This window comes from Anoplophora glabripennis, unplaced genomic scaffold, assembly GCF_000390285.2.
Source record: "Anoplophora glabripennis isolate ALB-LARVAE unplaced genomic scaffold, Agla_2.0 scaffold542, whole genome shotgun sequence".
NCBI lineage: Eukaryota > Metazoa > Arthropoda > Insecta > Coleoptera > Cerambycidae > Anoplophora > Anoplophora glabripennis.
The window spans coordinates 312363-324702 of NW_019416642.1; the positions used below are offsets into that span (position 1 = coordinate 312363).

General features: G+C 34.6%; 1 protein-coding gene across 1 annotated transcript; it reads right to left on the reverse strand.

Annotated features, from left to right (window-relative positions):
• Positions 1-262: 262 nt before the first annotated feature.
• On the reverse strand, positions 263-8872 carry LOC108913103. The gene is made up of 14 exons (XM_018718579.1): positions 8720-8872; positions 6980-7064; positions 6744-6931; positions 6322-6528; positions 6101-6265; positions 5090-5211; positions 4796-4963; positions 4188-4743; positions 2393-2866; positions 1398-1615; positions 1218-1339; positions 777-1065; positions 525-641; positions 263-451 (listed from the first exon to the last, which is right to left on the reverse strand). Exons 1-14 carry the CDS (start codon positions 8769-8771, stop codon positions 305-307), a joined length of 2910 nt encoding a protein of 969 aa, XP_018574095.1. The 5' UTR covers positions 8772-8872; the 3' UTR covers positions 263-304.
• Between the last annotated feature and the right edge of the window lie 3468 nt (positions 8873-12340).

A 12340-nucleotide genomic window follows, 5' to 3' on the forward strand; every position in this document is an offset into this window, starting at 1 on the left:
ACTGGTGCTTCTATCTTATACAAAAATGAAAAACTTTATGCTGTCTACTTACAGAATGCTTCTATATGTATCGTCTTCCTGGGATGAGTCATCAGGGAAGCCAAAAGATGGCGCTGCCAGATCTTCCCAGAATAAATTTCGCAGTAATACAACAAATGTATTCGTATTTAAAATATTTTGTTTATTTTCTCTGTGTCGAAGTTACATACTTCGACTTTTGGGCAGGACTTTATTGCACCTAATATAAAAGATTGAAATAATAAATAATGCAAAAATGTATTTTAATTTTTTTTAATAAAGTACTCTAGGTTTTTAAATCTACAGAGAAGCCGAGTCCAGAGAGCACATACTTTAGCAAACCTTGTTTCGGTCCACATTTACCTTGAACGTCATCAGCGTTTATGGAATAAATGTGCACTCCGAAATACTTCAGGTCACTGATATATTCAGCCTGAAAGCAACGAAATATTTATTCCTTATGTAGCTCATGTCAATATTATAGAGAAAATATATGATATATTCACCTTTATTGTAACTGATTCTGGATCATCGTATCCAAACCATTTATTGCCAGAATATTTGTAAGGGTTTTTCTGTTCATCGTCCCAGATTCTTGTCCAATTGCTATATTTTTGGCATATCTAAAAATTATCAATAATGAGCTGGTAAAAATGCATTTCAACAGATCTAATGAATTTTGATATTGAAAATAATGAAGGAAATTAATTCATTTTCAGTTTTATGTAAAAAAATTTCTTTATTAAAATCTGTGATACCTCAGAATAGGTAAGTAATCCGGATTCTCCAGGCACTGTATAATCAAAGATGTCGTGTTTCTTAGGATTCTTCAGAGTGAAGTATCTCCCGTAAAACGCTACAGACACAGCCAACTTATCTTTCGCCAACCCTCTGACTTCCCAGGATTTGGCAGAGTTCACCAAATTGTTCGCCTCCATTTCCCAATCACCTTCTTTAGAAGACGAGCGAAAACCGGAGTACTGACCAACACGATTACTGCTCTCCAAGTAATTGTTGTAGTTTTGTATGTTCACCCAGTCTACTATTCTGAAAATGAACGGTGAAATTGGCATAAAGAAAAATAGAAGAATTGCAAAATTTTAGTAAACATTACATGTAGAATGATTTGACTCAATATTGAATACCAACTATTAGAACCAACAGGTAAAAGAAGTCTTTATCTTTTTGCATGTACTTACACGTTCATTTTCCCTACGTGGTAACCTATATAGGTAGGGGCAATGTACACAGATACAGCTAGCAGCCAACCTTTTGGCTTGAATGTTTCTTTTACCGCTTTCAGTAGATCAATATATTTGTCCTATAAAAATAAAGAACGAAAATGTGTTGTAACATAAAAGAACACCGTTAAAAGTTACCCTATCTTCAAACTGAGGTACATTCCAGTATATATCCAACCCATCAAATTTATATATCTCCAGGAAAGAAACGACGCTTCTAATGAACGTGCTTCTTTTTTCTGCGTTTTCTGCCATTGTTGGGTATTCAGAATTCTTATCACCTGACCCCTCTGCTCTTAGTAACACTTTTAGTTTAGAGTTTCTAGTTTTCATGTCTGCTACCTTTTGAAACAAACCTGCAAAATATATTAAACAGTTCTCTTTTCATCTAATCTTAATGGATAAAAACGTGTAAACTATCCCAGACAGACCAGATTAGTAATACCAGGAAGGAAGTACTGATAAAAAGAGTCCTTTGTTAAATGCCGATGTAGCCTAGTACATGAATGGATCGAAGATAAATGCAGGAGTCGGAATAAGCGAGGCTAATGGGTTGTTCAAGTTTCGCTCAGTCTAAGAATGCGTGCCACCATCTTCCATGTGGAAGCGATGGTCACTGAACGTCGTACGTCAAGAATTTTTACTTACGTCGGAAGTCAGTCAAAGTAAAAAGAAGTCAGCTAGATCCAGGCTGGTATGGATACCGGGACATAAGGGACATTGGAGCGAGGCTGAAGAGAATTGTGTAAATGAGAAGCTCTAGTAAGAATTGACGGTTCTGCTCGGAAGCGAAGAACCAGAAGCTCAAAGAACCATTGTCAAAGCTATGGATTCTAATTAAAAAGATGAAGTTAGTGAGGAAATCATGGATGTTTGTGGAAGGAGAAGGTTTAGGAAAAATGGGGAGAAGAGGAACTAGTTTTAAATCTATGGAACCTAATTAAAAAGTTAATGTTAGATGAGCAAAAAGGTCATGGAGAAGCATGATATATCTACAGATGGTTGAATTGGAAAAGAATAGTGTAGAAAAACTTTAAGCTATGTAGAAGTCATTGCCAAAGCTGCAAACCTTAATTAAAACACTAAAACCGATGAAGGACTAAAAGATCAAGGATCAAGTCTGCGTAACTCACTTTTGGTGCCCCCTGCAGGGACAGGACTGCCTTGAATGTTGAGACTTCCATCAGCAGCGAGTCCTACAGAAGAATAAATGACATAAGTGCACAGAGAGCTATCCAAATCATCTGGATCGACGTTGTTGTCGTAAAATCGCGTAGCCTCGTAGACGCAAACAACCCGTGTAGACGGTTCTTCACCTGGATTATAGTTAGGTACTAGAGATAAATTGGGAGTAGGCGATATTGATGAATCTGGCGAAGGCGGCGGGACGACCTTATCCTGTGGCAAGCATTCTGGTTGGGGAGACCCCCAAGATCCCACGACGCAGGATCTAATATTGGTGGTGCCGTCAGGAAATTTGAAGCCAGCCGGGCAGTCGTAGTACAGGGTGGTGCCATCGACAGCGTCCAGGCAGCTGATGGTACTGCCTTCTTTGTTGGTGCAGCGGAATTCGGTTCCGTGAGGGAACATCAGAGGTGGACACAGTACTAAACAAGTAGGTCTTTAGTTTGTTTATTAGCAATTTTATTTTTTTCATGAAATACAACTGGTATTATAGTATAACTGTTTTATTGAAAACCTTTAAAGATGCGATTGGAATTTTTTTGGAAAACAACTTTATTATATATTTGCCATCCAGTTGGGATTTTGTTAGGACTGAGTTGGACTGTCATTGACATACAATTGGAATACGATTCCAATCTAAATGAGATCTTATTGAAATTGAATTTAATTTTGAGTTGTGGGATTTCTTATTAGAATAACTTTAAATTTGTGTTGTGAACGTATAAGAAGTTGTCTTAATTTTCTTCATGGAATACAATTGGAATTCAATGTAATTGGTCTCCATTTGGAACCTTATTTGAACTAATTTGTAATGTTGTTGAAATGAGTCTGGTTGGAAAATAATAGGAAACTTCTAATACAGGGTGTTAGAAGCTTGACTGCCTTAATTTTAACAGACTATAGAATACATTAAAATAAACAAAAAAACCTTATATGACTGGGTCCTAAACTCAATCATTTCCGAGAAAAATATTAACAAAATCTCCAACTTGATGTACAAAAGTTTGATTAATTAAGGAACGTTGACATAACTGCGTGCACAGAATACCATAAAATACAATGTTACTCACTTTTTTAACTTCTTTATACTTAATTCTAAAAAATAATTAGCGTTGTAATAAATTTAAAATTCGATAAAGTTCATATCGGGCAATGTGACAACGGCGCTGCGGTTTATTAACACGAGGTACTAAGGTGTCCAGCAACCACCAATACGCAATTCAGTTGGTATCTGGATTCGACCGTGTCGGTGTGTTTTTTGCGTACCACTATTTCCTTTTCTTGAGGCGTTTCCCAGCGAGTGCGCGAAAATTGGATTCGAAGGTGTCGCGCGTGCATCGAAAATGGTAGTGGACATTTTAAACATATGTTGTAGTTTGTTTTGTACTTGTGCGTTTAAAAATTATTGAATATTGCTTTTTGGTCAGTATCTAAATTATTTTTAATACGTGTTATTATTTAATTATATATTTTTCAAATACATAATTTGATTAAAAATTAAGTTCCTGTTTTAAGAGATTAATAATTACTCAAATTCGAGCTATCTTCGAATACTATCTTCGTACTACAAAATCGATACATTTTATTTTATTTATTTAATAACTGGAAAACAATTGTCGTGAAATTTACTAAATGTTTCACAATAATAGTTGTTTACATTTTTTCCATAGGACAAGTCTGCCGCGTGCACAAGCAGGTTAAGCGCTGTTGTCACGTTGTGATGATATTTTTATGGATACTCACGTTGACAAGTAGGCATGTTGTGCGCCGATCCGCACTCGATATTTGTCGTCTTGGATGACAACTTAAAACCTAGATTACACTTTATTTTCAGGAGGGTATTCGACGGGACGGCATCCCCTGGTTTTCTCTCTTGTTTGTCAATTGTCCACTTGCCATTTTGCGGATGAGAAGGCAGCACGCAGTCTTGGATGGTCATAGTATGCTTACTCATGACGCGGTCAATAAATTCATAGTAGAAGGCCACCTTGGTATAGAGGGAGTTCTGCTGGATATTGCAATCACCTTCTGTCGTCGTAGGACCAAGACTTACGAGTCCATGGAGGTAATACCTGTTATCATCCGGGTTTTTGAAAGCCAGGCCACTGCCACTGTCGCCGGAGCACACGCTGGTGCTCTGATTGATGAATCCCGCGCATATCTTGTCTATCATGTTGTACTTGTCAGCCCAGTCGGGAGGTAGTTCTTGAGCGCAGGTCGTTTCGTACTTGTAGGGGATCTTAAGGGTCCTCAACACTTCCGATGGACCACCACTCTCCGTCTTCCCCCATCCAGATATCTGAAAACACTATACTTCGAACACGATTTTAAAAATAATTTTATTGTGTTACCTCTCCTATACTTCCGGCATGTAGAGGAATATTATTTACGTCGTTAAAACAGACAGGTTGAACCACATCGTTCAGTGTGAATGCTCCTTTCGTTATTAGGACAGCTAAATCTCCCAAGAAACGTCTTCTATCGCCCTTATAATTTTCATGAACAATTATCTTTGAAAGCTAGAATATCAAATATGATAAAATATGTATTAACTTTCCTTTTGGTGACATATTGTTATTTTACAAACAATCTACGTCTACAAAATGTATGTTTTACAGTAGGTATTATTTAAATAAAATATTTACTTCTAAATATTGAGCAAATTTATCTTCAGGAGCCTGATACTTGTTGTAGAGTTTTCCAACTCCAACAAGATAGTCTTCTTTTGGTAAAACATCTCCATAGTCGTTCGTAACACAATGGGCAGCTAAAATCGTAAACCATATTTGATCAATAACTTTATTGACATAATAATTTCATAAATACATACATAAAGACAATGAATTCTTGTGTTGTTTTTAACTCTATTACTAAATTGATAGAAACAATATATACGTACAAAGATATATGTACAAATATATACAAACAAAGAAATACACATATACAGATGCACATACAGAGATGTAGAAACAAAGACATACATATAAACGTATACAAAGACATACATACATACAAAGATAATTGACAGAAAAAGATATACTTCATTGTCCGGGTATCCCCGAGATGTTACTATTTAGTCCAACAACTGCAGGAAGGTGTACTAGGATTTTTCTTTTATTACTTTTATTAATGCCACTATATATTGTTTATTTTCATCCACACTAGTAAAAGATTTGTGTTCTTGCGAAACAATTGGTTTGAAGCAGAAAATAACAGCAGAGGCGTAAAAAAACACCGATTAATAGTTTAACTGGTATTTTCTTGGCTGCCTTTTGTTTTGACAATTAATTTAATGCGCATCTAAAACTTTCCCTTGGTGTTTCGTATGGCTATTAATGTTACTGTTATTAGCGGTTAGTGATTTATTAAAATTGCGTATAGCTACAGTAAATATGACCTGGTAGGTATTAATATATGGTAAATTAATTTTGTCCTGCATCTAGTTTCCAAAAATGTTTGAAGGACTACGTAACACTGGTCATTTGTAACCCCATCGAGAACGTGATGGAGGTCACGGAAAACCTTTCAATGTTGAGGAGGAATTTTGAGTTTGGTAGAGGTATGACCATCGCTGTATGCAACGGCATTGGTATCAGGTTTTACTGGAATTAACCTGAAATCCAATCTAAACTGGTTCCAAAAATAGTTTTACTGACCTGTTAACACCACAGTCAGGCTTAAAATGGAGCCACCACAAATATTTTCAAACGTATTGTTTACTTTTGTGTATACTGCAGTAACCCAGGGGTACTCTAGCTTTTTATTTGGTACCGAACCAAAAATCAACGGTTTGGCGTCATTGACAATAGTTTTTCCACACACTAAAATGAGATAAACATTGACATAACTTGATTTTGGCATGATCGTCACTACTGACCTGGTTGGCACACTGGTTTTGGGTAGTTCCAACTTCCTTCTGAACAAAGGAGTGTTTTCTTGTAGCCAAACGGCGTCTCGTAGAAGGGCGCACATGTATATAATAGATAAGTTCCTTCCGAAGCCTCGTTACATTTGATATCTTTCCCTCTTTTATCTGTGCATTTTAGATCGACTGTGGCTGAGGAGTAGAGCGGAGGACACAATGCTAAAAATATAATAAATTGTGAAATAATATAAACACTACCTAATAAAATTGAGGGAAGCAACTACCCTGCGGACTACAACACCGTCCAGCTTGAATTACATCCGTAATATAAAATAAAAAGCACATAATTAAGGCATTGTGTAACAGTGACTATTAAGATTTGACTTAGGAAGTCACCCAAACAACGGTATTAAGTTGAACGACTTTGAATCTACCTTCACATTCCGGAAATGGACCAGAATTCCATTTATCGTCACAAACTCTGTATTGAATTTGTGACAACTTGTATCCAAAACTGCATTCGAATTTTACGACGCTGTTTTTCGGTATTTTGTCCCCTGGTGAAGCTTTGCCGTTCAGAAGCTTCCATTCTCCGTGTTCGGGGAAAGGGGGGAGGGTACATCTGAAAAATTTAGTGAAACAACATTCGCACGAACATGTTTATGCTTACCGTTCTTCTATGTTGTGATTACTGTATCTTCGCCGTCGAGTAAAATTTAAATTGGAACTATGATTGCAGGTGTGGTTGAATGCATCTGAAAATTTTTGTTGTTAAAATTTTGCTGTTTATTAATCAAGTCCACCTTGAAGACAGAAACAAAAGAATATTTTCTGCTATTATTTTTGAGAACCAAGAACAAATTGGATGGATAGAATTGATATTATTAGTAATAAAGGGTGTGGCGTGTATAATCTATAAAAATTAAACTACAGCTCCCTAACGATATTTGTAAAGAAAAACTTCTATTTTTAAGTCTTTCTTCGTAAATTAAAGTTCAATTATGAATCAAAATCTTTTCTCTGGAACGGTCCTGTCCGTGTGCTGTACGATGGGTTACCTGCTGCAGACCAGCTTCGTAAACAAATTCATTTACAGCGAACCGATGTTGAAAATGAGTTTCCCTAATCGCGTGAGGATTTTCATTGGTCCATATGTGCATATTATAGAAACAATTCATCACGTGTAAATGTCGCCTTATCTGTTACACAAACATAAGCAGGAAACTCTATTTGATTGGCACATTGCCGTAAAAACCATCTACAAAAATGTATTCGTTGATCACAATCCAGGGGCAAAATCAGTTGAACTGGTTGCAGATGATAGGGGTGCAACAGCTGGCGACTTAAGATGGGATGTACGGTACGAGATGAGGTTCCTACTTGGTGTGCGAGACGTCGAGTACTAATTGTGGGGTCAACTTCAAAATTAAGGTTCACTTGCTGACCACGTCCTTCTCCTCGAGAAATAACACTTCTCGTATTTCGCAACCGCTGAACGCACTGTAGGATTGGATTATATTTGCACATGGAGGGTGACGTTGTGGCCATCGTTCCCCGTACAACCTAGTCGCCGTGAGCGCATTTTCTACGGCTGCACCATACACTAACACCATATCGACACGTTCGGAAATAGTACATGCATTGTTTTCTCGGTTCATTGTAAAACTAGTTTGTGCATATACTAAAAAATTAAGCAAAGTAAGAAATAAGAATCTCGTTTTTAATGTAATCGGCTTATTCTTATTTTTTACTTCTTTATAAAAATTACACTGTCACTATCGTGGAATTACAAATTAAAAACTTTTGTCTGGAATCTTTCACATTTTAACACTGATGGGTTGATGGACCATGCTTAATATTTAATAATTAAGTGAATAATGAATTCAATACAAACACAAAATCAGTTGATTGTACAAACTTTTTGACAATGTAACCTAACCTACTTTTAGTATTACTAGTATTAGATTATACTGACTTAAATTATAAGGTTGCATCTCCGGTCGCATAGAAACATTTCCACAGTTTTTAATAAATAACACATTCTCGTTGAATAAATGAACTTTAAAAAAACGCGAAGATAGAACTTTTTCGTACAAGACTTTTCTATTACAAATATCATCAGGAAACTGTATATTTGATAAAATGTATAATATGTATTTGACTTATTTAATTACTCACTTCTTATCCTAGTTCTGTAAAAGTTTTAAACATAAAACATTAAAGAATTTAGTTGTGACCGATTGTTTAAGACAAAGGAAAATAATTTTCATATTTAATTGAAATAATGGAGATCTGAAGCTGTTCGTCCGGTGATTAACCACATAATTATGTCATTAACACATAAAATAAATGTTAACGCATTTTTATAAGACCACAAACTGCTTACGAGACTACATAAAAATTTACTTACTAGCAATAAACAATAAGCATCCTATCACAACAATTAATACAAGTTTATGCATTATATTATCTGGATAGTCACAATCTTGCAACTATTTGAATAGGTTATATATTTTTAAAAACATTAGAAACACAATCGTCTTTATCAAGTTGTAGAACTAGTTGGCCTCATCACTGACGCTAGCCAGCGGCAATATGTTGTAAATAATATGATAAATTCCAACAGTGACGTAGGTGTGGTTAATTTAATCATTAAGTGGATTTTTCGGTTAAAATATGTACACTGAAAACAATATTTTGTAATTTTACTTAACTTTTACTTCTTTCTCATTTTTCGTTGGCTTACTTGCGTACCTGTTGAAATCAATTAATTCCTCTAAAAAAAAATTTGAACTGATGTGTTTCTTAACTTTTTTATATGCATATTCTTAAATAAGAAAGATGATTACAACAGTTGCATTAATTAATGTTACCTTCCCTTTCAACATAAAATACAGTTAGCAAAACCATGGATTTCATATTATTATATAGTCCAACGGGAGTTTCGGAGTTGTTGAATCCACAATATTGTCACTTCCAGGCGCAATTTGCGAGGTCCGCATTCGTTTTTATAGTATGTCTTATTATTAACGTTTTTACCCTTTTCGCACTCCATTTTCAGGTATTTAGGAGGTCAGCAGCCATGAACTGATCCCAGAATATGAAAGAGAGGACAATTTCAGCCCCAAAAATCCATTTTCAGCCTTGTCCCCGGCGACAGAACTGGTTTCTTGAGCGATGTGTCATCTCCTCGCGCCCCATCATTTTTGGGCTAAAATCCCCCGGTAGGGCCCATAGGAGTGATTTTTGGGCTTTGTGCCCATGGAGATATTTGATCAGTAGGTCGAAACCTATCTTTTCCCAGTCACAGAGAAATTCACCGAGGGCCAAAATCCATAAGATTAGTGCGGGGTCCTTTTCTATGCACTTGGAAATTTTTTTTAGCTAAACCATTGCATGGATCATATATCTTCTTTATTCAGCTTCAATTTCCTTTTATTTAAATTTCGATACGACCATTTTGCATCGAAATATGGGACTTTTAATGATCTTCTGTCTTCAAACGATATCTCGGCGACAAATGGTCTTGCAGAGAATTGAAGGGCAGTTTCGAAAACTGGAATAAATTTCCTATAAATGCTGCCGCATTTTTTTGGAAAAAAATGTTTTTTTCATCTTTTACACGAATTTAAAAAAACAGGAAAAAGGGTAATTTATGGTTTTTTAGAAAATTGACGGCTAAATAAGACATATTCACGAAATGACTAATGTTAAGTATGACAGTTCGATATACCCAGAAGAATCCTGTGAAGATTCTTCTCGATCTAGCTAATCGTTTCTTTGTTTCGAACAGTCAAACTTTTGAAAAAAATTAAAGGGTCGCGTTTTTTGAGCTTAAACACTTCATAATCATGATTAAAAAGGAAAAAAAAATTTTGAGGTTTTGTCACATTTTTACCGCAAATAACGTAAATTGATGAATAAAAAAAAATGTTTTTTTTTTTGTATTTTTGGAAAACCTTCCGGACATTGAAGAAAACAAAATCCTGTTGTTTCCAGCACGATTCGGCTTTTCCGTCCTATGCTTCTGTTCATCAACTTTTAATTAAATTAAAATTAAAGTTGATGACCCAAACCACATTTCGACCCCGATTCATTCCGTTTTTTGAGACAAATTTCGAATTAATTGTTGTGCAGTTTGTAATCACTTAAAAACAGTTTTTTCAAAACTATCTTTTTTTTCTCTTCAATTTTTTTTTTTAGTTTATTATTAAAGCTGTCATCATTGGCCGCTCACCAAAGGCGTGCGGATCATCAACATAAAATAATGTGAACAATGATTATAAGATTTATGTCATTGTATCCATTGTGAAACACGTAAATTGTTTTACGCATTGTTGCCATCGGTTCTAAAATCTGGATGGGATTCGTTATAGATCGCATCATCAGATATATTTCTACCCCTGTTTCAGCGAAACTTATTCGCCGAGGTAATAAAATATCTTAATCTGATCTACTAATGTAATATTTGCATAATTAAATAATCTACTTCCGAGCTGGTTCGATAAGGTAATTTCCACTCGAGGTTGTATTTATTCCAGTAGGAATAAAATGTTTCATTATTTACTATATCAAATGGTAGGTTAGAAGCAATCAGTATGACGATTAAATCAAACATAAATTGAGGCTTCTAGTTTTTGGCAGTTTTTTTCTACGTGTGTTTGTGCACTGTTTAATATTTATTACTTTATGTTTATTAATATTAATTTTAAACGTTTTTATAACGTATATACAGAATTACATTATTGTTTATATTTTTTTAGAAGAGGAAGAATTGTTCGTTATCTAACTTTCCCTATGACATGCACTTGAAATATCACGTGTGGAGTGCCGCTTTGTTGGACAAATTTACTACTGATAAAGCTGTGATGTTGACTTGAATTTAATACTCTTTGCTTTTTTTATTAATTTTATAAAAAAATAATAAATCAAACATTTAAACGAAGGAAGCAGCTTAAAAATGTATTTTTAGAACTAATTATTTCCTTTACTTTCATAAAATTCTTTTCTATTCCAAATAATATATCTCTGTTTTGTTTTTCACCTGAATAGTTTTTATGTTAATTATGTCATAGCTACTTATAGGTAATTTTTTTTGCATAGTATAGTATCAATTGTTTGCTGTTTTTTAGGACTAACTACGCTCGACATAATTACATACAATTATGCATCAAAAGACAACTAAAATCGTAAAAGAAATCGTTCAATAAGCTCGCGTGGCTTACTGATGGCGCCAATGGCTAGCGGACCGATTGTGACAGCTCTAACTATTATAAACCAGTCAAGGAAATTAAAGACTGGTGGAAATTTACCCAGGCAAGAGCAAACATACTCCCAAAGTTTTTTACTGATATTCAAGTAGCAATTTTTAAATTTAAAAACTTTTTAAACCTCAAGGCCTTGAATTAAAGAAATACACTATATTAATGTGATAATTAGGTATTATAACTTCAGTCACTACGGTAGACCATCCGTTGAAAAATCGTTCTTTCAGATGTTAATTTTTGTCTGTTTTGTTGAACAACAAGTTTCATGAATAATTAAATAATATCCAGATTATAATTAAGTCCAACTATCGTTAAGATGTTTTCTGTTAAAAAAAGGTTTTTTTCTTCCGTTTATTTGGGCGTTTTACAATATATTTTAAAAATAAAAAAATAATTAAATAAACCCTTGCGTCAAAAGAGTAAGTAAGAGTAAAAATAAACTGAGGAAAACCTGGAAAAAAATTAAAACTACGTCACAAATATATATTATTAAGCAATGTAAAGATATTTTGTTGGCAAACTATGTATATTTCGTAAATACTAGAAAAACAAATAATATTGGTATCTCAATTGGAAGTTTATGTGAGGCTGCATTTGTTTTTAGAAATGACTTATGCTGATAAGGTCTAGTACAATGATATGTTCCAATTTCAATTCTGATAAATGCTGAAAAATGGTTGGTTTCCAGGGAAAAAAAATCCTGCTATCGCGTTGTTACAACGTCATTAATTTTAACCACGTACTGGGAAAGCCTAATAAAGATA

Coding starts and splice junctions, on each gene's coding strand:
- LOC108913103 (XM_018718579.1), bottom strand. CDS start 8,771: ATGCATAAACTTGTATTAATTGTTGTGATAGGATGCTTATTGTTTATT. Junction 6,529..6,743: donor TCCATTTCCGGAATGTGAAG/GTAGATTCAAAG, acceptor TTATATTTTTAG/CATTGTGTCCTCCGCTCTAC. Junction 6,266..6,321: donor AAAACCAGTGTGCCAACCAG/GTCAGTAGTGAC, acceptor ATCTCATTTTAG/TGTGTGGAAAAACTATTGTC.